General features: G+C 35.8%; 1 protein-coding gene across 2 annotated transcripts in view; it reads left to right on the top strand.

Annotated features, from left to right (window-relative positions):
• The window catches only part of AKT3 (AKT serine/threonine kinase 3), a 361,197-nt gene that overhangs the window by 275,328 nt on the left and 64,711 nt on the right, over positions 1 to 21,158 (top strand). For both annotated transcript variants that reach the window (XM_025361843.1, XM_025361849.1), the window contains exons 9-10: positions 7,342 to 7,464; positions 16,580 to 16,708. In XM_025361843.1, the coding sequence (XP_025217628.1) occupies positions 7,342 to 7,464; positions 16,580 to 16,708 (252 nt within the window). The remainder of the gene's footprint in view (positions 1 to 7,341; positions 7,465 to 16,579; positions 16,709 to 21,158) is intronic.

Raw genomic sequence — 21,158 nt, 5'->3', positions numbered from 1 at the left:
CTGGGAAAATGCCTGCAGCTTTTCCCCTCACGGTGACTCCAAGCCACTCCCCAGGTAAGCTCCAGGATTGAGAGAAATGAAGTGCTCTCCCTTGGCCTGGGTTGTTTGGATCCCCAGTGGAAGGGTGAGTCACAGAGGGAGGCTCCCTGCCTCTCTCATGCACTGGGACTTCACTTCACGTTTATCAGCTGGATGCCATCACTGGGGCTATTTGCAAGCCTTCTCCTCTCTGGGATCTGACATGTACTGCATGATTTCAGTACATTCCCGTTTCCCTTCTTGAATTAAAGCTCACAGAGTTATCTTTATCTTGCTGTGTCCAAGTGGCTGAGGCATGCAGAAAGCCTCCAATCCACCATCTTGGGGAAAAGCGAAAAGTCTATTTCTTCCATTTCTTTTATGCTTAGAAAATTATTCTTCATCTTGAGACTTCATAACTACTTACACATGTTTTCTAGTTTTAAATTTTATGTTTGACTAATACATACGAATTTTGTTATGATATGAGGTGAAAATTACATTTTATGCTTCTTCAGAGTTAATTATTGTTGCACTATTTATTAGTCATTTTCCCATATACCTTATCATATATTGTCATGTTCAAGTATTCTGTATTAAATTTTATAACCTAAAATAACGTGTTCCTTGCTTCGTTATTTCTTTGGTCTTTAATTTGTGTGCCTATTCCATATGAATTGTAGTTATATAGGTCAATTTCTTTAGACAAACCTTTTTCTTGAAGGCGCTATTTAATATGTTGCACCAAAAACCTTCTGGTTCAATAATACCCTAGCTCACCTCATTCAGTTTTTTCTAAAGGAATGGTGTATTATTTCTGCCTTCACATTCTCTTTTCAGCCCACCTAAATATGACAACTTACCTTTGAAAAGTAACAGATGACCTAATTCCTAAGTTCAGCAAATGTTCCTGTCTTTCTGAAACTTTATTTTCCCTTCACTTCTTGTATTCTTGCTTCCTTTTTTTTACATCTCTTAGTATTCCACGTCAATGTCCTGTTTTGCTTCTTTTTTCTGTCCTATGTATAGTAGTACCCTAAGATTCTGCCTTCACTTATCTTTTCAGTTTTTACTGAATTCCTAGACTATTCTTTGCTTTCTTAGTCTTAACAATATCCTTTCTATGAATGATTCCCATATCTACCTTCATGACCTTGCAAAGCTGTGTTATCAAATGCCTATTTAGATATCAGCATGTCAAAATAAAACCCATTGCTCCTCTGTCCCCATTCCCATTCTTTTCCTTTATATCAGCATCTACTCAGTCAGCCATAGAAAAACCTCAACATTGTTGATTTCTCCCTTGACCCAAGTGGTAAAAGCTAGTTCCCTCTGGAATATTGATTCTCCTTATATGTCTGTTACTACTACCTTAGCTGATGTCCCTCAGAAGCTCTCTGCGAGCTCAAATATAACTTCTGATATTTCCAAACATGCTTATTCTTTAAGTGTCTTCTCTACTTTATAATAATTACCTTAATTTCAGTAGAAAAGTTTATGTATCTGGCTCTTGTAACCAGACAGTTATGTCCTTACAGATTGGTACGGTTTTCTCTCATTGTGTCTGCAGCTTTTCACAACAGTGGTGTCAGTAACTTTTTTGTTGTAGTTTAAAAATTGTTTAGCAGGCTGTAGTCTCAGGCATTTTTAGTTGATTCTCTCATTTTCACCTGAATTGCCTTTTTAAAATTATGCTAATTATTTCATTTTATTTTTAAGTTCCAGGGTACATGTGCAGGATGTGCAGGTTTGTTACATAGGTAAATGTGTGCCATGGTGGTTTGCTGCACCTATCAACCCATCACCTAAGTATTAAGCCCAGCATGCATTAGCCATTTTTCCTGATGATCTCCCTCCCCTGGCTCCGCCCCACAAAGCCCTAATGTGTGGTATTGTTCTCCCTGTGACCATGTGTTCTCATTGTTCAGCTCCCACTTATGAGTGAGAACATGCAGTGTTTGGTTTTCTGTTCCTGCGTTAGTTTGCCGAGGATAATGGCTTCCAGCTCCATTCATGTCCCTGCAGAGGACATGAGCTCATTCCTTTTTATGGCTGCATAGTATTCCATGGGTTATATGTACTACATTTTCTTTATCCATCTATCATTGATGGGCACTTGGGTTGATTCCATGACTTTGCTATTGTGAATAGTGCTGCAATGAACATATGCATGCATGTATCTTTGTAGTAGAATGATTTGTATTCCTTTGGGTATATACCCAGTAATGAAATTGCTGGGTCAAAGGGTATTTCTGGTTCTAGGTCTTTGAGGAATTGCCACACTTGTCTTCCACAATGGTTGAACTCATTTACATTCTCACCAACAGCGTAAAAGTGTTCCCATCTCTCTGTAGCCCTGCCAGCATCTATCTGTTTCATGACTTTTTAATAATCACCATTCTGACTAGTGTGAGATGGTATCTCATTGTGGTTTTCGTTTGCATCCTCTAATCATCAGTGATGTCGAGCTTTTTTTCATGTGTTTGTTGGTCACATAAATGTCCTTTTTTGAGAAGTGTCTGTTCACGTCCTTTGCCCAGTTTTGAATGGGGTTGTTCTTTTCTTGTAAATTTGTTTAAGTTCCTTGTAGACTCTGGATATTAGACCTTTGTCAGATGTCTAGGTTGCAAAAAGTTTCTTCCATTCTGTAGGTTGTCTGTTCACTCTGATGGTAGTTTCTTTTGCTGTGCAGAAGCTCTTTAGTTTAATTAGATCCCATTTGTCAATTTTTGCTTTTGTTGCAATTGCTTTTGATGTTTTCATCATGAAATATTGCCCATATCTTTGTCCTGAATGGTATTACCTAGATTTTATTCTAGGGTTTTTATAGTTTGGGGTTTTACATTTGTCTTTAATCCATCTTGAGTTAATTTTTGTATAAAGTATAAATAAGGGGAGTTTCAGTTTTCTATACGTGGCTAGCTAGTTCTCCCAGCACCATTTATTAAATAGAGAGTCCTGGCCAGATGCGGTGGCTCATGCCTGTAATCCCAGCACTTTGAGAGGCTGAGGTGGGCAGATCACTTGAGGTCAGGAGTTTGAGACCAGCCTGGCCAACATGGTGAAATCCCATCTCTACTAAAAATACAAAAATTAGCCCAGTATGGTAGCACATGCCCATAAATCTCAGCTACTTAGGAGGCTGAGGCAGGAGAATCGCTTGAACTTGCAAGGTAGAGGTTTCTGTGAGCTGAGATCATGCCACTGCACTCCAGCGTGGGTGACAGGGCAGGACTCTGTCTCAATCAGTCAATCAATGAATCAGTCAATAGGGAGTCCTTTCCTATTGCTTATTTGTGTCAGATTTGTTAAAAATCAAATGGTTGTAGATACTTGGTCTTATTTCTGAGTTCTCTGTTCTGTTCCATTGGTTTATGTGTCTGTTTTTGTTACCAGTACCATGCTGTTTTGGTTACTGTAGCCTTGTAATATAGTTTGAAGTCAGGTAGTGTGATGGCTCCAGCTTTGTTCCTTTTGCTTAGGATTGTCTTGGCTCTACGGGTTCTTTTTTGGTTCCATATGAATTTTAAAATAGTTTTTTATAATTATGTGAAGAATTTCAGTTGTAGTTTATTGTGAATAGCATTGAATCGTAAATTACTTTGGTCAGTATGGCCATTTTCCCAATATTGATTCTTTGTATTCATTAGCCTGGAATGTTTTCCCTTTGTCTGTGTTCTCTCTCATTTCCTTGAGCCGTAGTTTGTAGTTCTCCTTGAAGAGGTCCTCCACTTCCCTTGTTAGCTGTATTTCTAGGTATTTTATTCTCTTTGTGGCACTTGTGAATGGGAGTTCATCCATGATTTGGTTCTCTGTTGTTGGTGTATAGGAATGCTTATGACTTTTGCACATTGATTTTCTATCCTCAGCCTTTGCCGAATTTGCTTATCAACTTAAGAAGCTTTTGGGCTGAGAGGATGGGATTTTCTAGATATAGGATCATGTCATCTGCAAACAAAGACAGTTTTACTTCCTCTCTTCCTATTTGAATGCTCTTTATTTTTTTCTCTTGCCCGATTGCCCTGGCAGCATTTCTATAACTATGTTGAGTAGGAGTGGTGAGAGAGGGCATCTTTGTCTTGTGCTGGTTTTCAAGGAGAATGCTTCTGGCTTTTGCCCATTCAGTGTGATATTTGCTGTGGGTTTGTCATAAGTAGCTCTTATTATTTTGATGTATGTTCTTTCGATATCTAGTTTATTGAGAGTTTTTAACATGAAGCGATGTTGAATTTTATTGAAGGCCTTTTCTGTGTCTATTGAGATAATAATGTGTTTTTTGTGTTCTGTTTATGTTATGAATTACATTCATTGATTTGTGTATGTGGAACCAAATTATGCTAATTTTTAACCTAAAATTCTTTCATACTTCTCATCTACAGAAAAAAAATTCTTGCTTATATCATGTTAGTAAAGATCCTAACCAGTCTGATCTCATCTTTTTTTTTCCCGGAAATCCTATTATTTCTCTGACTGTATATTGTTTTTTGTATACATGTGTTCCCTACATGTATTTTCTTGCCATTGCTGTTTTTCCTCTTTAGTATTAATGCTTTCTAAATTTTTATTAATCACCTACTATGTGCAGGTACTGTCCTAGGCTGTGTTGGAAATACAAATGAATAAAACTTGAGTAGCACTTTTTTGGGGATTTTTCCCTTAAGTTTTCCATTTATGAAAAACCCATTCTTCAAAACTTAAGTAAAGCTTTTTCTTATCTATCAAGTCTCCTCACATGATGCCAGCATAGATTAATCCCTCTTTGCCTTCAAAGTACTTTTAATATCTGAGTTATGAAATTTATGACAACCCTCTTTTTTTTTTAAATCAATACCTGTGTCCTCTTCATTCGTATTGCTTAATGGCAGGAATTATGTCTTTTGTTTAAACCACTTTGTTGAGTTATGATTGATATACAAAATGCTATATATATTTAATAGAAACAACTTGATGAATGTGGAGTTAAGTGTATACTTATGAGAACGTTACCACAATCAATGCTTGTAAACATAAGAGATTCCTCTTATCATTGTATTCCCTCTTTTTCTTTTCCAGTGCCCAGCAGTGACTTTAAAATAATTGATACTCACTAAATGAATGCTGAATTGAAAAGTTGATTGAGAGCCAAAGTAGAAACCGAGAAGGATTATCCAGAAAGTGAGGAGGCAAATCAGGAGAGAGTCGTATTACCAAAGCCCAGAAACGTGTTTCAAGAAAGAGGGCAGTAGGTGATGTCCTAAGCTTCAGAATTGGAAGAAGCAGTGCAGACTGTAAATAGATTATTGGATTTGGTGATTAAGAGGTTGTTGGTTATCTTAAGAATAAGTTCCATAAAGTAGTAAGGGTACACATCAGATAGCAGACTGAGAAGTAAATTCTTTCCCTTAAATATAATTTTTAGCTGATATTTTTATAGAAATTGGCTGGCAGACACATTGAAGATACATAGTCTAAATAAAGATCTAGAATCTTGCATATATTATATTGATTTAGGGAGGATCCATATTTTTTGTAAAGTTAAATGGATAGTGGACTTGACATTCTTTTAAGAAAATTTAGAAACCTAATCACTATTTTCATCTCGTTAGAAGTCTACCACAACTCCACATAGAGATCACACAATCTTTTCATCAAAGTTAGTGATATTTTGCATGGCAGAAATTATTTTAACCTGGAAAACGTGGCTCCTTCTACTTTCTATCCTTGTTAGGCTGGTAATAGATAGTATATGTCTAAATATATAAAATGAATGAATTTTGAAAACTATCCCTGAGTAATTGTATAAATGATTTGATTTTTCACATACTATATTGATTATTTGGAAGACATACTTAAAATTTCTGTAATCAGAATGCCTTTTAGAATAGATCATGTGTTATAGTTTTAACTGACAACCTTTTTTTCCTTGATGTTTTATAAAATGATGATGCAGTCCCAATTGGTAGCATATGAGATTTGATAAAATACAGTAATATAGTAGGAAGCATTAAAGTTTAGAGACTGCAAAAATATTTTAGTTTTAATATAATTATTGTTGTGCTACACTTTTTGGGGCTATAGATGAGATCTTCTCTCTCTCTCTCTCTCTGTTTGCTATGCCAGTGGGTCATGCATAAAGCTTATCTTAATAATACGCTGTTAAGCGAAGGTGAGGGTGGGAATGGGGAAGAATAAATTTGTAGGGAACCTGTTTTATGTTACCTGAAATAATGACTTGGTGTGTGCAGAACAAATCTTAGTTAACCATAATTTTCATCAATATTGTAGAAACATTATGAGTCAATGATCCATGTAAGGGAACAATTTCTGATCTTGCAGTCAAGAGTGCATTGACTGGTTCATTTTTTTCACAGACATGTATTGTGTATCTATTAATACTGTGATACCTGACAATTTACTCAGCACTGTGAACGATCTTTCATTGTTCTAAGCATGTTTCAACAACAAAGATTGATAGTCAGTTCCTAGTGCCTGAAACCTGGTCTGTCTTTATGTATGTTGTCCAATTGAGAGATAATATTTGTAGTTTCTTTAATGAAGAAGTGGCCTGTTGGAGAGCTGGGTGCTTGGTCACAGTAAGCACCCAGTGAATGTTTGTTGACTGTCGAATGGTATATGTTTTAAGTGGTTAACTAGGAAATGGATGGGCTTATAGTTTTAAGTGATTACATGAGAAAGGATTGGCATTGTAGCTAATTATTACTGAAAATAGAACATACGTTGAGAACCGTGATGACAATAATGGATGTTTCTCAGTTCCTTTTGGGCATTACTAAAATAAATGAAAAACATAAAACCTTAAAGTTTCTCAATAATTTGACTTTGACTTTGAAAATATTTCTAGAGATACTATGATGAATCAAAAATTGTGGAATATAACAAGTTCACGTAAATCAGTTTCAGCAAATTGGCGGTCTTGTCTTTGAAATCAAATAATTAAGTAGAAAATATATCTATGCTTGTGTTCATTTATTTTAGTAATGTCTCAATACCTAATCCTTGAAGAGTGAAGCAACAGTATAGTGAGAGGGAAATTGCAATCTGATGATGCATATTTTCCTCTGGTAACTGAAGGTTAAATGGGTAGCAAGCAGAATGCCTTAAACAAGATTGGTATATTGATTAAAACGCTGATTTAACAGCTCGCAGTTTCCCCTTGGAAACCTGGAAAAGATAAGCCAGCTGCTGTCTAGGAGTGCTCAGTGTCCACTGAGAGTACACTATCTATCATCACAATATGGTGATGAGAGGTGTTTTATGTTTGTGTTAATTTCCCCCACTAAATCAGTAATTATTACAATCCTGTCCCTGCTGTTTACCCTGCAGCTGTTTTTCCATTTGTCGAGAGAGCGGGTGTTCTCTGAGGACCGCACACGTTTCTATGGTGCAGAAATTGTCTCTGCCTTGGACTATCTACATTCCGGAAAGATTGTGTACCGTGATCTCAAGGTAAAAAAAAAAAAGTAATCAAAATTTTTTTTTGCAGAGACTATAGGGACAAACATAAAGTAATTACAAAGTGATACAGTTTTGAGAAAAGCAGCTTTTAGTTGGGAAAAAAGCACTATGTTTAAAAATTTAGTTCACTACATTTGGAGGAAATTTTATTCACTAACATGTATGTAGTTGATTTATGTGTGAGTTTTTGATTTGCAAAGTAATTTCTACTCGACTGCTCTGATCAAATAAAAATGTTAAACATGATTAAGTCAAATAACTTTACAAGTTACATTTAAAACAAGTTTTATTATGTTTACAGAAATGTTTTATGAAGAAGCATAGTAAGACTATTGGAAGGAACATATTCATTTTGATTTTAGCATTGACTTTGGGTAGTTTTAAATACCTGAAGCGTTTTAACATAATAGCCATTATTAATGTGCCTAGTTTTTTATTTATGAAAGCACTCTATTTGTTCTGTTGGTAATAGTGTCTTGACTGCTCTGAGTTCCATTATGATGAGACCCTTAGGATAGCTCGGGATTGGCAAACTTTCTGTAAAGGGCAGATAAAATAATTTAGGCTTTGATGTTCATATCGTCTCTTTTGCAAACTACTCAACTCCATCAGTGTAGGGTAAAAGCAGCCTCAGATATATGTAAATGAATATGTTTGGCTATGTTCCAGTAAATGAAATAGGCGATGGGCTCAGTTTAGTCCACAGGTTGTCATTTGTTGATCCCTGGAGTAACTCATACAAGGTAATAGTAATTCTCATGACAGTGTTATGAATTAGGTTGACTACATTAAAGGAATTTGTGCCAGGACACATTTTGAATAAATTGAATGTTACAGTCTTACTTTTATAAGAAGCAAATCGTATATAAAATTTGACACAGAATTGCCTTATTGATCAAATACTATTTCATGTAACATATTATAATGATTGGTAGAAACAGAAGTTACATGAGGCTTTTATGAAATTCTGTTTTGTTTGAAATGAGGTATATAGAAGCTATAAGATGTTGTTATAGGAAAAACTGAACTATGTACCTATAAAACATCTAGATCAGAGATGACCAGAGATGTCTAAGTGCCAAAACAGGCTACAGATTAATACAAATTAGTAGTTTGATTGTATTTAGCCTGAACCTTTTTATAACTAGGAATATGGCAGAATTCAGCATTCATGTTATCTGCATGGCCAGATAATCCTATACTGTCTAAATGTCTTAAATATCGATTTTTTTGAAGGAATTAGTTATGTGGTATGACAAAATATGTGTTAACTTTCCAAATATACTTAGAAGTAGTTAGCTCTGCTCTTCCTGAGTCCACTTCTCGCATTCCCACTACGTGTTTTATGAATCTTATTTGTAGGGGTGAAATGGGGAAGGATAGAAACAGGGATGCTTAGATTTAGGGCAATTAGAACAATTTTAAAGTAATAGGTAACATCCAGAAAGCTTAAATTCAAAAGATTGAATTATTAGCTTAAAGACTGCTAAAGAAGAGAATATTCATTTGATTGCAGTATCGATTATGATCTTGGTCAGTATTTCTTTAATCATTTCTGATCAAATGAATCAACATATTGAGGGGGGTGTGTATGTATTTTTGTTGTTGTTGTTGGGATGGAGTCTTGCTCTGTTACCAGGCTGGAGTGCAGTGGTGCCATCTTGGCTCACTGCAACCTCCAACTCCCTGGTTCTGGCGATTCTCCTGCCTCAGCCTCCTGAGTAGCTGGGATTATAGGCACATGCCACCATGCCCAGCTAATTTTTGTATTTTTAGTAGAGACGGGGTTTCACCGAGTTGGCTAGTCTTGATCTCCTGACCTTGTGATCCGCCCGCCTCAACCTTCTAAAGTGCTGGGATTAGGCATGAGCCACCATGCCCAGCCAACATATTGGTATATTGAAGCTCATTAAGTGAGTTCCACTGCCCCATTCTTTCTGATGATGGAATTAGACTAAATTTGTTAAACTGTAATATAAAATATTTACTTTGTTGAACTGTAATATAAAGTACTTACTTTATATATGAATATCAGTCAGTTAGTTACCAAATGCACAATTCACCAAGTTTACTTGACAATTAAGTGGTCTCTGCTCCCTGAGTTTATTTCTTAAAAAAAAAATAGCCTCAACTTAAAGATCTAAGTATATGTTTAGCATAGGACAGAAACTGTAAAGGTACACCTAGAAAAATCCATGTAACATAAGAAATCAAACATCCAAAACTTACACAAATGTTATTTGTATCCATAGTAACATGATTATTTATAATACAATGATGTATTTTAGGTAAGATCACAGAAATTTCGAGCTGGTCTTTAATTTATAGGTGATGTCCTTCAAACCTAGAGGCCTAGTAAATGACTTACTAAAAGTAATGACCTAAGTTGATAGCAGTAAGAATTTTTGGAACTCTTGAATCCTAGCTCCTTATTGAGTGTTCTTGTCACTATATCATTCTGACTTCTAGAGTTGAAATGAAATTATAGTGGGGGGATGTATATGGGGGGATGCAGTGGATTAACTTTGGGAATCTTTGTAAGCCTAAACTGCAAATTAAACTGCAGAAGGTAAGAGAATGAGTGTTTCAAATATATTTATACCAGATGTATTAAAGAACATTATCACGAACTGATTTAGGTACTCGCTTTGATCAGTCTCAGATTTGTCTCTGTTCTCATTACTAATAACTTTGACTTTGTTCAAATGCAAATCCAATTGCTATGCCTGCAGTAGCAGCACTTCTCAAGTAAATCCATACCCGTTTGCCACTGTCTCATTCAGCATTGGAGACAAAGCCTTCTTTTATGTGCAGGTTAACTTAAGATATTTTTATCAGTTCCTGTTTCCTAATAAATTAGTGTTTATAGCAACAGAAAAATTATTGAAAGCCTCGTTGTACTTTAGAAAGTAAGTTCATTTAATTTGTCAATACACATCATGTAATGAAGTTTTATTTTTATTAAGGACCCAAATTCCTTGTGATTACTTAAGGAAAACTGCTGTTGCTTCATGATTGCCTAAAAATTCGAAGAAATCTCTTCAAAGACTTCTTCAGTAGTGCAAATTGTGTGTTAAAATCTTCTTTTCTGCTTAGCTTATTTTACAAATACAACCAATGACCATGGCCATCTAAGCACAGCGTAGGCTGAACAGGGTCATTTGCAAAGGTGAATATAACGATACTGGAATTCATTAAGAATTAATTTTTCGCTAGTTTATGGGAGAAAATAATACATAACTTGTTGCTATATCCTATTTGTAGAACACTTAATCTTGTTTCCCACCTAATGTGAGAATAGTTAACCATTTACAGTATTAATATGAGAAAGCACCAAACAAATTTAGATACTTTCTAACACTTAGTAATGGCACGAAGGGGTGACTTCAGGGAGTTTTACCGTAGCCCTCCTCGACCTCGTCAGCTCCTTCATGTTCACCTCAAATAAATGCAGTTTGGATGGGAAAAGCATCCTTGCTTTGCTTGCTGAGTCTCAAGACACTTTCCCCAGCTCCCACTGCTAACTGGACGGTCACTGGATTCCTCCTATATAGAAATCTTAAGCCACTGCTCTTCATTCCTTCCACTTCTACAATCAAATTGTACTGGTATTCAACTATGTTCCTTATTCATAATAAATTTGTAAATAGCCTGGCAACCTATTTGGGGTCGATTTACATGATGAGTCCTTTTCTGGATTAAGAGGTTGAAGTGAAGAAACGTTTCTCTTCGGAATTTCAGCAAACTTTCCTCATTCCGTGGCCATTCAGTTTCTGCAGGTCAGCTTGTGACATTTTGGCACTGGATGCCCATAAACTTAAAACTGCAATTTTCGAGTAGGAATTCCTTACTGCCTTCTTGGGCCTGAGTGAGTCTTGGTGCCTAAAACTGAGTTTGATGTATGTGGGCTCAGATGCGGTGTTAAGAGTGAGTGACAGGAATTGTTTATTGCTATTGCTGCAGTAGTCATCGGAGCCCTCAGGAACTGCTATTTTCATTCCTTTGGTTAATCACAATGTCAGTCATTTAATTAAAACGATACCATATGTATGGTGTTTTTAAACTTTGAAATATTTAGTCTGGCCTACATTCAAGCATAGCTTCTCAGATTGGGTGCTACAAACAGGTTACAACCAAGCCTTGGCAGAGAAGCCTCCAGGCCAGTGAGTTCTGGTTTCAAGCATCTTGTCCAGTGAACCTGGTATGCCCCACCACTTTCAATCTTTATTTTACTGTGAAATGTAAAAGGTTGGGAAGCATTGTATTAAGACAGCTAGGATTTTTAAAGTTTAATTTTATGCTAGCCATCAACAAGAACAGGAGGAAACATAGTAATTTTTGTTACAATTTTGTGCCCACTGAGCCCAGGAAAAAAGATTTTAAAATCTACCATTTCTTCATATATGCACTGAATCCAGACCTTCTGTCAAATAATGCCTGTCCACTTCAGCTGGACCAAAAATGTTGCCCTTTTTTTTTGGTGGAAATTCTATGAGGAATTCGTCTATGAGAATTTGAGAAAAAATCAGACAAATTCTATGTCTGATTTTTTTTCTCTCCTCAAAAACATGAACTTGTAGATAACAACCCTCTGATAGAAATAGTAAGCACTACTTAGATATTTAATATACAATCTTGTTTCTTGTGATTTCATATTTGACTTCATCACTACTTTTGTTAGTGGATGCATCCATAAGCATAAGCATGCTGCCCTACTCTACATCTTGGAAACTAAGATTGACTGTGAATATCACACAGATGCGTGTAAAGTTTCATAAATTTAGAGTACCTGAGCAGTCAGTGACAATATGCATTACATATTATGTGGCTAACAAAGGGAAACAGGAAAGTGATTTAGAAGAGAAGACTAAAGAAAGATCATTTGTAAATTTTTTTCTTCCTCCTTTACACAGTAGAAAGATTCCTAAAAATGTATGACTACTGTAAATAATGTAAACACTACTTACATTATGTTAGTGTTAAATGAACCAACACAGTGATTTCCAGATGTTACTGATATATCTAGGCCATTGATACGCTTTGGAAAGACTTTCTGTGCAGTCTGCAGGTTTACGAATCACCCTGCTAATGGTTCCTGTATTTTACAGAAACTCTGTTAATGCATCCTGAGTAAAATTATCATGTATTGTATAACAGAACTGGACATTTTATTATCTCCTGATTTATCTTTATACAAGATTAGATTTGGGGATATTGTTTTTTAAGCTAATGCATCTCTATTTCATATTTTTGGTAGACAAGTTTTAGTTATTCATGCTCAGCAAAATGACATTTTAGGGTGGTGAGAGAACACAAAATAATTGATAGAAGAATGTGGACACTACTTCAAAATAACTGAGAAATTATGAGGCTGGGCACAGTAGCTCAAGCTTGTAATCCCAGCACTTTGGGAGGCAGAGTGGGCCGACTGTTTGAACCCAGGAGTTCGGGACCAGCCTGGGCAACGTGGCAAAATACCATCTCTTAGAAAAAGAAAGAAAGAAACAAACAAAAACTAGCGGGGCATGGTAGTGGTGCACGCCTGTGTACTCAGGAGGCTGAGGCGGGAGGATCAATTGAGCCTGGGAGGTTGAGGCTACAGTTAGCAGTGATTGTGCCACTGCATTCCAGCCTAGGCAACAGAGCGAGACCCTGTCTCAAAAAAAAAAAAAAAGAAAGAAAATTATAAAACATTTGTGTTTTGTTTTTTTGAGACAAGATTTCACTCTGTCACCCAGGCTGGAGTACAGTGGCACCATCTCTGCATATAACAACCTCCCCACACGCCTGGGGCTCAAGTGAGCCTCCCGCTTCGGCCTCCAGAGTAGCTTGCACCACAAGCACATGCCATCACGCACAGTTAGTTTTTTCTATTATTGGTAGAGATGGGGTTTCACCATGTTACCCAGGCTGGTCTCGAACTCCTGAGCTCAAGCAATCTGCCTGCCTCAGCCTCCCAAATTGTTGGGATTACAGGCATGAGCCACTGTGCCCAGCCTGTGTTTTGTTACTTAAAATAAATTATTGCATATGGAAAAATATTTTTAATACAGTCATTTGGCCGACAGAAATGTTTTATGGGGTTCCACTCTTGAACTTTGTTGTTTTCTTTAAAATACAGTGTTGTTTAGAAGAGCCCACATCATGACAATTTACAAATAAACCATGTTTTAGGGAAAGATCAGTTCATTTATTCAGTTTTTATAGGATGTTAAGTTTGCCTTTAACGTCTCATTTAATTTTCAAAACTATCACGTTGGATTGTTACTGTTATTTACTTTTGTTTTATAGATGAAATTGAAGCATGTAGAAATTAATAATATACCCAAGGTCACACAGTGAATAAGGGTTAAAGCTCAAATTTTAATATGAACCCTCTGACTTAGACCCATAGTCTTATCCATTTTCCTCTCTACTGCCTCCCAGACAGTATACTACCGTTCCCCATGGCCATGACCCTTACTGCATCTCTCACAATCATCCCTTGGGCTTATCTTACTTCTTACTATGTCATTGTAACGTTTTTAAAAGCTATTTTGTAAAACAAGTAGGGTAACTAGCCGTCTTGGTTTCCCCAGGACAGCCCAGTTTTAGCACTTACATGTCCTGCATTCTGAGAAACCCCTCGTTTCTGGGCAAACTGGGAGTTGGTCACCCTCAGCCTATTCCTTACCCAAACCTATCCTTGCATCTCATTTCATTCTTCATCTCACAACCATGATCTGAGGCTCAGAGATGAAATACAAGGTTACAGAATTAGATGCAAGTCAGAATTTTACACACACATACACACACAGAGAGCTTGGTATTAAAAAGCAGTGTTTATACATTTTGGTCTTTCTGTATCCAGCCACTTCAGAAATAACTTTGAGAAAATGTGGAGAAATAGTGCATCCTGTCTGTCGTGTTTCCGTGAAGACTTGCCCATGCACACAGAGCATGTGAGGAGATTACACACCAAACTAACGGGGATGGAATGGTGTAGAAAGTACATTCACATTTTGTTCAATGTTATGTATTGTTTGGAATTTTTACAAGAATTGTTAAGGTATTGTATTAGTAAAAGAGTATTCACTAAAGATCTTCAGCATTTTATGTGCTATATTTATATATTAAGCATATTTTTAAAAATTAATAACAGGGCATATACATTTTTATTCAGTAAAACAACAGAAGCTTTAGTATATACTTAACATTTCTCAATATGGCGAAGTGGGAGGGAGGAAGAAGAGAGGTTGTTTGAAAGAGGTGGAAAAAAGAGAGAAACCAGAGGCTGAGAAGAGACAGACCAAGGCAGAAAGAGAAAATAGGAGAGATGAAGACTCTTGATGTTTCTGATTGGTTTCTGTATACAAGACTTACTGTCATTTGTGCAAATTGGGCTTGATTTATAGGTTCTGGATGGTAGAGAAATATTAGGAAGATGCAAGATAACTGAGTTTGGATAAAATAAAAAATTTTGATTTGGTCAGGCATGGTGGCTCATGCCTGTAATCCCAGAACTTTGAGAGGCTGAGGTGTGTGGATTACTTGAACCCAGGAGGTCGAGACCAACTTGGGCAGCAAAGTGAGACCTCGTCACTATAAAGAATTAAGAAATTAGCCAGGCATGGTGGCACGTGCCCGTGTTCCCAGCCATTCAGGAGGCTCAGGTGATCACACCACTGCACTCCAGTTTGGGTGGCAGAGAGTCTGTCTCAAAAAAAAAATTTTTTTAAAAAGGTTCAGCAGTATATTTAGGGTTCATTCAGCTTTCTGTAGAAAAAAATTGAAGCCAGACTTACCTCTGTGAGATCTGCTATACATGAAATGTGTATCAAGCGTTTGGTTTAGTTACATAACACATTGAAGTACTATAAAAAAGGACTTTGTTTATTCTCATCTTTGCTTCAGTGAACACAACTTGCCTAACTGTATTTAGTGTCTGGTTTATAAGACATTTGACAATATGGCAGAGAGTATGATAACATATTTTATATGACTGCTATCTGTTTATGTTCTTAAGTGGAAATCTGTTTTAAATTCGATATTAACGTCAGAGTCGAGGTACATTCTTTCAAATGTCATCACATTAAGGAGTAGAATAAGAATCGATTCCTTAAATGAAAGTTAACTACCATTTATCCTGTTAATATACTTTTCACATTTTATATATTTTTTCTGTATGACCAAAGAAATACCTTTAGGTTGTATCTACATGAGTAGGCAAAGTTTTATGGGCCCTGAATACATAAGGCTGTATGATCACAACTCAGAACTCATCTGTATCTTTGTGTGATGATAATCATAATCTTAGGTTCACATTAGCTCAAGGGGAACTGGCTGATTACATTGTTATTTCTAATTGTGTTGGCTTTGCACAAATTCCTCCTCTCTTACGTTTCATAATTTTCCGCTTGAGGCACATGATCCTGTTACTTGGTTAAATCTTTAAGATTTTCTTTGGTGTTTTGAATTAATGGATTCAAAGAGAGTCCAACTTTATAACATTTATGCTATATATTTTTATTAACTGTTGAATGTTTGACTTTGATATTCTTTTTCTTTTTATGTTTAAAAGGGTTGGTATTTCTTAATTACAAAGAACTGCAAAAGAGGATATCGCCTTACCTTACAAAATAAGATTTAGGTTTGATTTACAAGCACCACCAAAAAACATTTCTGTAAGTGAATATTTTATAATAGCAATAGATTCCCAGGAGAAATTGTTGAAAACCATCTGTAAATATCTAGAAGAGGATGCTCATCTCTTTGGGATTGTTTAGATCACATTTTCTTTTTTTAAAAAAGAGAGGATTGATGTCTACTTTGAAAAGTTGACTAGGCTTTAATTTTCAGAACTTACAAAATAATGGCTCTTAAAGCAGTATCACTCATTCCTATTGGTTTAAAAATAGAAAATTTTATCATCCTGAAGTGTTTGATAAAACATGTTTCTTTTTACACGTGAAACAACAGGGTTTGTAAGTACTGAAAGTTCTATTAGCTACAACTACTATGTCCTGTTTCCAAAATACCTTACTCAGCATTCAGTAGTTTTTCAAAACGGTATTTTCCTGTTGCTGAAGACTGTAGAACAAATTATATCATTTTTCTTAATACACAGTTGGAGAATCTAATGCTGGATAAAGATGGCCACATAAAAATTACAGATTTTGGACTTTGCAAAGAAGGGATCACAGATGCAGCCACCATGAAGACGTTCTGTGGCACTCCAGAATATCTGGCACCAGAGGTAGGCTTCGGCTCCACTAATAGGAAAGTAACATTGACATAATGTTTTGCAAAGTAAACCATTTAAGCATTAAAAGTTAACTCTAGTGTCTACTACTTTTATCTATATTTCAACCTGAATCAAAATTTTTTTGTTCTTAATTTGCTATAATGGGATATTGTAGGACCAAGAATATATTGAAATTAAATTTTATAAACTATAAGCACAAAGGTACTAACTAAAGTCGATTAAATCAATTTTTATATCTTGGCCATATCCATTTTATCTTGGCTATACCCATTTTGATTCATATTAAAATAGAATAATTGATTTCAGCAAGAATATTTATATTTTTATAAACCATCTTGGACTTTCCTTAGAAACAACAGTGATTTTTAATTTATAGTATTGTGGGTTTATTTAAAATTATTTTGTTGGGAAAATTATTGAAATGACAGTAGCTACATTTTGGAATTTATGTCAAAGGAAGCTCCAAAGTGGTAACCTCCCTGTGCTAAGGGTTCCACAATAATTTATTAATTTGTTTATTCAACAGATATTTATTGTATATCTGCTGTATATCACGTACTTTTCTGGATAATTGGGTTACAGGCGCAAGACAGAAAAGGATCCTAGTCTCAGGGAACTTAGCTTTCAGTGGAGGCAGACAATGAAAATAAAAAAAGAAATAACATAATGTCTTAAGTTTCATAAACAAAAAAAAAAAAAGCACGATTAAATGTAAGGGTGTGGTGTGGCTGTTGTAGATGGTGTTCCAGTTACTAATGCTGTGTAACAAACCACCCTAGTATTTATCAGTGGAAAACAACCATTTTCTATAAAATAATGGATTTTCTGAATCAGGAATGCAGATGGGCACAGCAAGGACAGTTAATTTATGCTCCACTACGTATGAGGCCTCAGCCTGAAAGACTTTACAGTGAGAGCATGATTCTATGGCTGGAGACTGGAGTCATCCGGAAGCATCTTCACTCACATGTCTGACAGTTCTGCTGGCTGTCCACTAGTAACTTATTTGGGCTGTTGGCAGGAGCACTTATATGTAGCCCTTCTGTCCATGGGTCTGGACTTCCTCATAATGACAATTTCAATGCAGTCAGACTTCTTTGGCTCTGAGCCCTAAAAGCAAATGTCCTGGGGAACACGTTAGAAGCTGCATGGTGCCTTTGTTTCCACCTAGTAAACCATCAAGACTATTAACTTTTTAAAAGTTTGATTTCACAGATATTTTTATAATTGGAGTACAATTCATATACCATAAAACTTATTCTTTAAAATACACACTTCGGTGATTTTTAGTACGTTCACAGAGTTGTAGAACTGTCACCACTGTCCAATTCCGGAATATTTTCATCACTCCAGCGAGAAACCCCATACCCATTAGCTCCTCATTCTTCCTTCCCCCGTAGGCAACCACTGATGTACTTTTTGTCTCTATAGATTTGCCTGTTGTAGACATTTCATACAAATGGGACCATACAGTATGGAGTCTTCTGTGACTGGCTTCTTTCCCTGTTTTAGCATGTTATTGTTATTTCATTCCTTTTTATGGCTGAATAATATTCCATTGTATGGATGAACCACATTTCGTTTATTTGTTCAGCAGCTGATGTACATTGGGTTGCATCCATTTTTTGGCTACTGTGAATAATGCTGCTGCTCTGAACATTTGTTTATGCATCTCCTTTTATGGCCTATTTTCGGAAGTCACACAACATCATTTCTGTCATACCCTTACTCCCCGAAGCAGTTGTAAGCCTGCACACGTTTAAGTGGTGGAGACAGAGACCACACCTTTACGTTGCAGAAGAGCATGTGAGATGGGAGATACTGCCACAGCCATCTTTGGAAAATAACATCTTTCACAGACAGTATGTTCAGGGAAAGTGATGGTTGATGGAAAGAGATGGTACCTATCGCAAAGGTAAAAGGGAAGAGCTTTCCAAAGAGAGGAGCTAATGCTCCATTTCCCCTCAAACTCCAATACAGTTTTTGTGGCTATAGGCAAATAGGGAGGTGTTAACACTTGATGTGTGAGGGTAACTATTTAATGAGCATCTACTATGTGCCACATGCTGTGTAAGTGCATTACATCTGTTTCATTTAACATTTGGAATAGTCTTTGATGATAGGTAGCAAATACAATTTTTTTAAAGGTGAGGGAACATGAGATCAGAATGTTTAAATGTTATCTGTACACAACCGGGAAGTGGTGGAAGTGTAATGAAGATTCTAATTAGTTTGTCTGACTATAAAGCCCACTTTTACTTTTTAAACTACATACGTCCTGGCCTCAAAAAATCCTAATTTGAAGACCACTTACAAATATAAATAATCATAATTTTTAAATGAATACTTTGTAAATTTCCTGCCCAACAGGAAAATGTAATCAAAAGAAATTAGGAAGTAAAATCCCCAATGATGCTCGCATTCCTTATACATATAGTAACTCATGCTAGTCTATTATTCTCATAGTTCTTTTCAACTAGGGATTACATTTACATTTCAACAATGTTAAATTATTGTAAATAAGTGCTACTATTTAAAATACAATAAATTTCCTACTATTTTCTTGCCAAAAATATAATTTTGTCTCTTTAAAAATCTGTAGTTTAGAATTCTCTATTTTTGTGGTTGAATTAGGTAAAACTTTAGTAACACTGTTTCTTGTTTATTCAAATAAAATATTTTCTAGAATGGAATTGTTTTTTTAAATGTCACAAAAAAATTATTTGTTTCTCTGGAGTTCAGTTACCCCTGCTATAAATTTGCTATGGAAAAAGATATGCCATATTTAGAATAAGAAAATTAGTTGTGTCACAATTAGGGTAAATTATTTCTAAAGAAGATGAATACATCTCATTTAAGAAGCAGATGATCTGAGAAACAAAGATATTATTTCCTACGCAATGTCATCAGCTGAAGAACAAATTAAGAATTTAATGCAAGAAGAGTACACTTGTTTCTGAATGGAAAGTTTATAGTTCCCACAAAATTATGAGTTTCTCTTTAAAGACAAGAAAACATTTCTGTATACCTTTTTTAATACTTCAAAAGTCTGATCTTTAAAAACAGTTTATATACCCATCCTTGGTTGATACACAGTGATTCATAATTAAAATCTTGACACCATGTCTTTATAGGGAAGAGTGATTATTGTTGTTATTATTTGAGTGTGAGAAATCTTGAAACAACTTATGAAATTGTAGCTTTTATATTTTAAATGTCGTGTCACATCTTGCGTTTTTAAACTCTGACTGTGTTTACCCTTAAAAAATAAGAATTAATTCCTTTATTCTGGTCTTCAGTGGCACCATTTTACTGAAGAACACTCATTCATTCATCAAATAATTATTTATTGAATATTTTTTAAGTATCAGGCATTACCTTAGGTACTGAGAATACAATGATGGTAGAAAATGTCTTTTGCCCTCAAGTGGCTTGCTGTTTACTAAGGTGATAAGTTATGGAAAACAGTTATTACTGTGCAAGAAAATAACTATTTTACTAGTTCCATACAGTGGAATGGAAGGAAGAGGAAACGTGCTTAAGCCTGCAGGGCGGGTCCGGCAGCGGAAAAGGGGAAGCAGGAGAGGAGGCTGGACACATAGATAGGGATTGAAATGTAACAGAGTTTTAGATTTGATCCTGTGGGCTAGGGAAAATCACTTGTGAATTGAGAGCAAGGCGATACTGTGATCAGATTTACGTGGTCAGTGTTAGGGAGGGATTGGCAGGAGCTGAAGCCAGCCTCTTCTTTTTACCTCAGATGGTGTCTCTCACTTTTTTTGGACCTTGAAATTTCTAGTACATTACCATTATTAATGCTGGGCTTTTTGTGACAGTATTAGAAGTAGTAGTTGTGTATCAAATCTGTAATACATTCTTGACTACTGCTTCTCTTGTGAATGACTCTCTGTCAACATTTTCCCTTCTGTCTTTACAGAAGATTTGTTTACACATTATGTAGGAATCTTGCTGCAACCTATACTTCACCTAGCAATAGTGTTTCTTCACCTTTTATGTTTTTTTTAATCTGGTATAAAGACGGGTGAAGGGTATTTTGAAGATACTTCACAAAGAGTGTTAAAAATCAGTTTAAAGCCAGTTTATTAAATGTTCAATGTCAGATACATGGCAGGTTTTAAAATAAACTTAGGTTTAAGTGAACTTAATTTGTTTCTTGCGGCAAATGAGGAAAACATAAAACTTACAGTATAAATGTGCCATTTGTTGAAATACAGATTTTTAAGGTATTGTTCTCTTATCTCTTTTGAGGAAGGATGCAGCTTACAATGCAGTTTTCCAACTTGGGAAGCATTTAACAATACTGTTAATGTAGAAAAGGCTAGTTTTTGTTTTGTTTTGTGTTTTTAACAGGTTACAGAGGTTCAGTTCTAGCTGGCATATGCACTATGCATTTAGTGTGCTATGTCCTGAAAACTGCATT

This window comes from Theropithecus gelada, chromosome 1, assembly GCF_003255815.1.
Source record: "Theropithecus gelada isolate Dixy chromosome 1, Tgel_1.0, whole genome shotgun sequence".
Lineage (NCBI taxonomy): Eukaryota > Metazoa > Chordata > Mammalia > Primates > Cercopithecidae > Theropithecus > Theropithecus gelada.
This window is presented reverse-complemented; position numbering and strand designations above follow the sequence as displayed.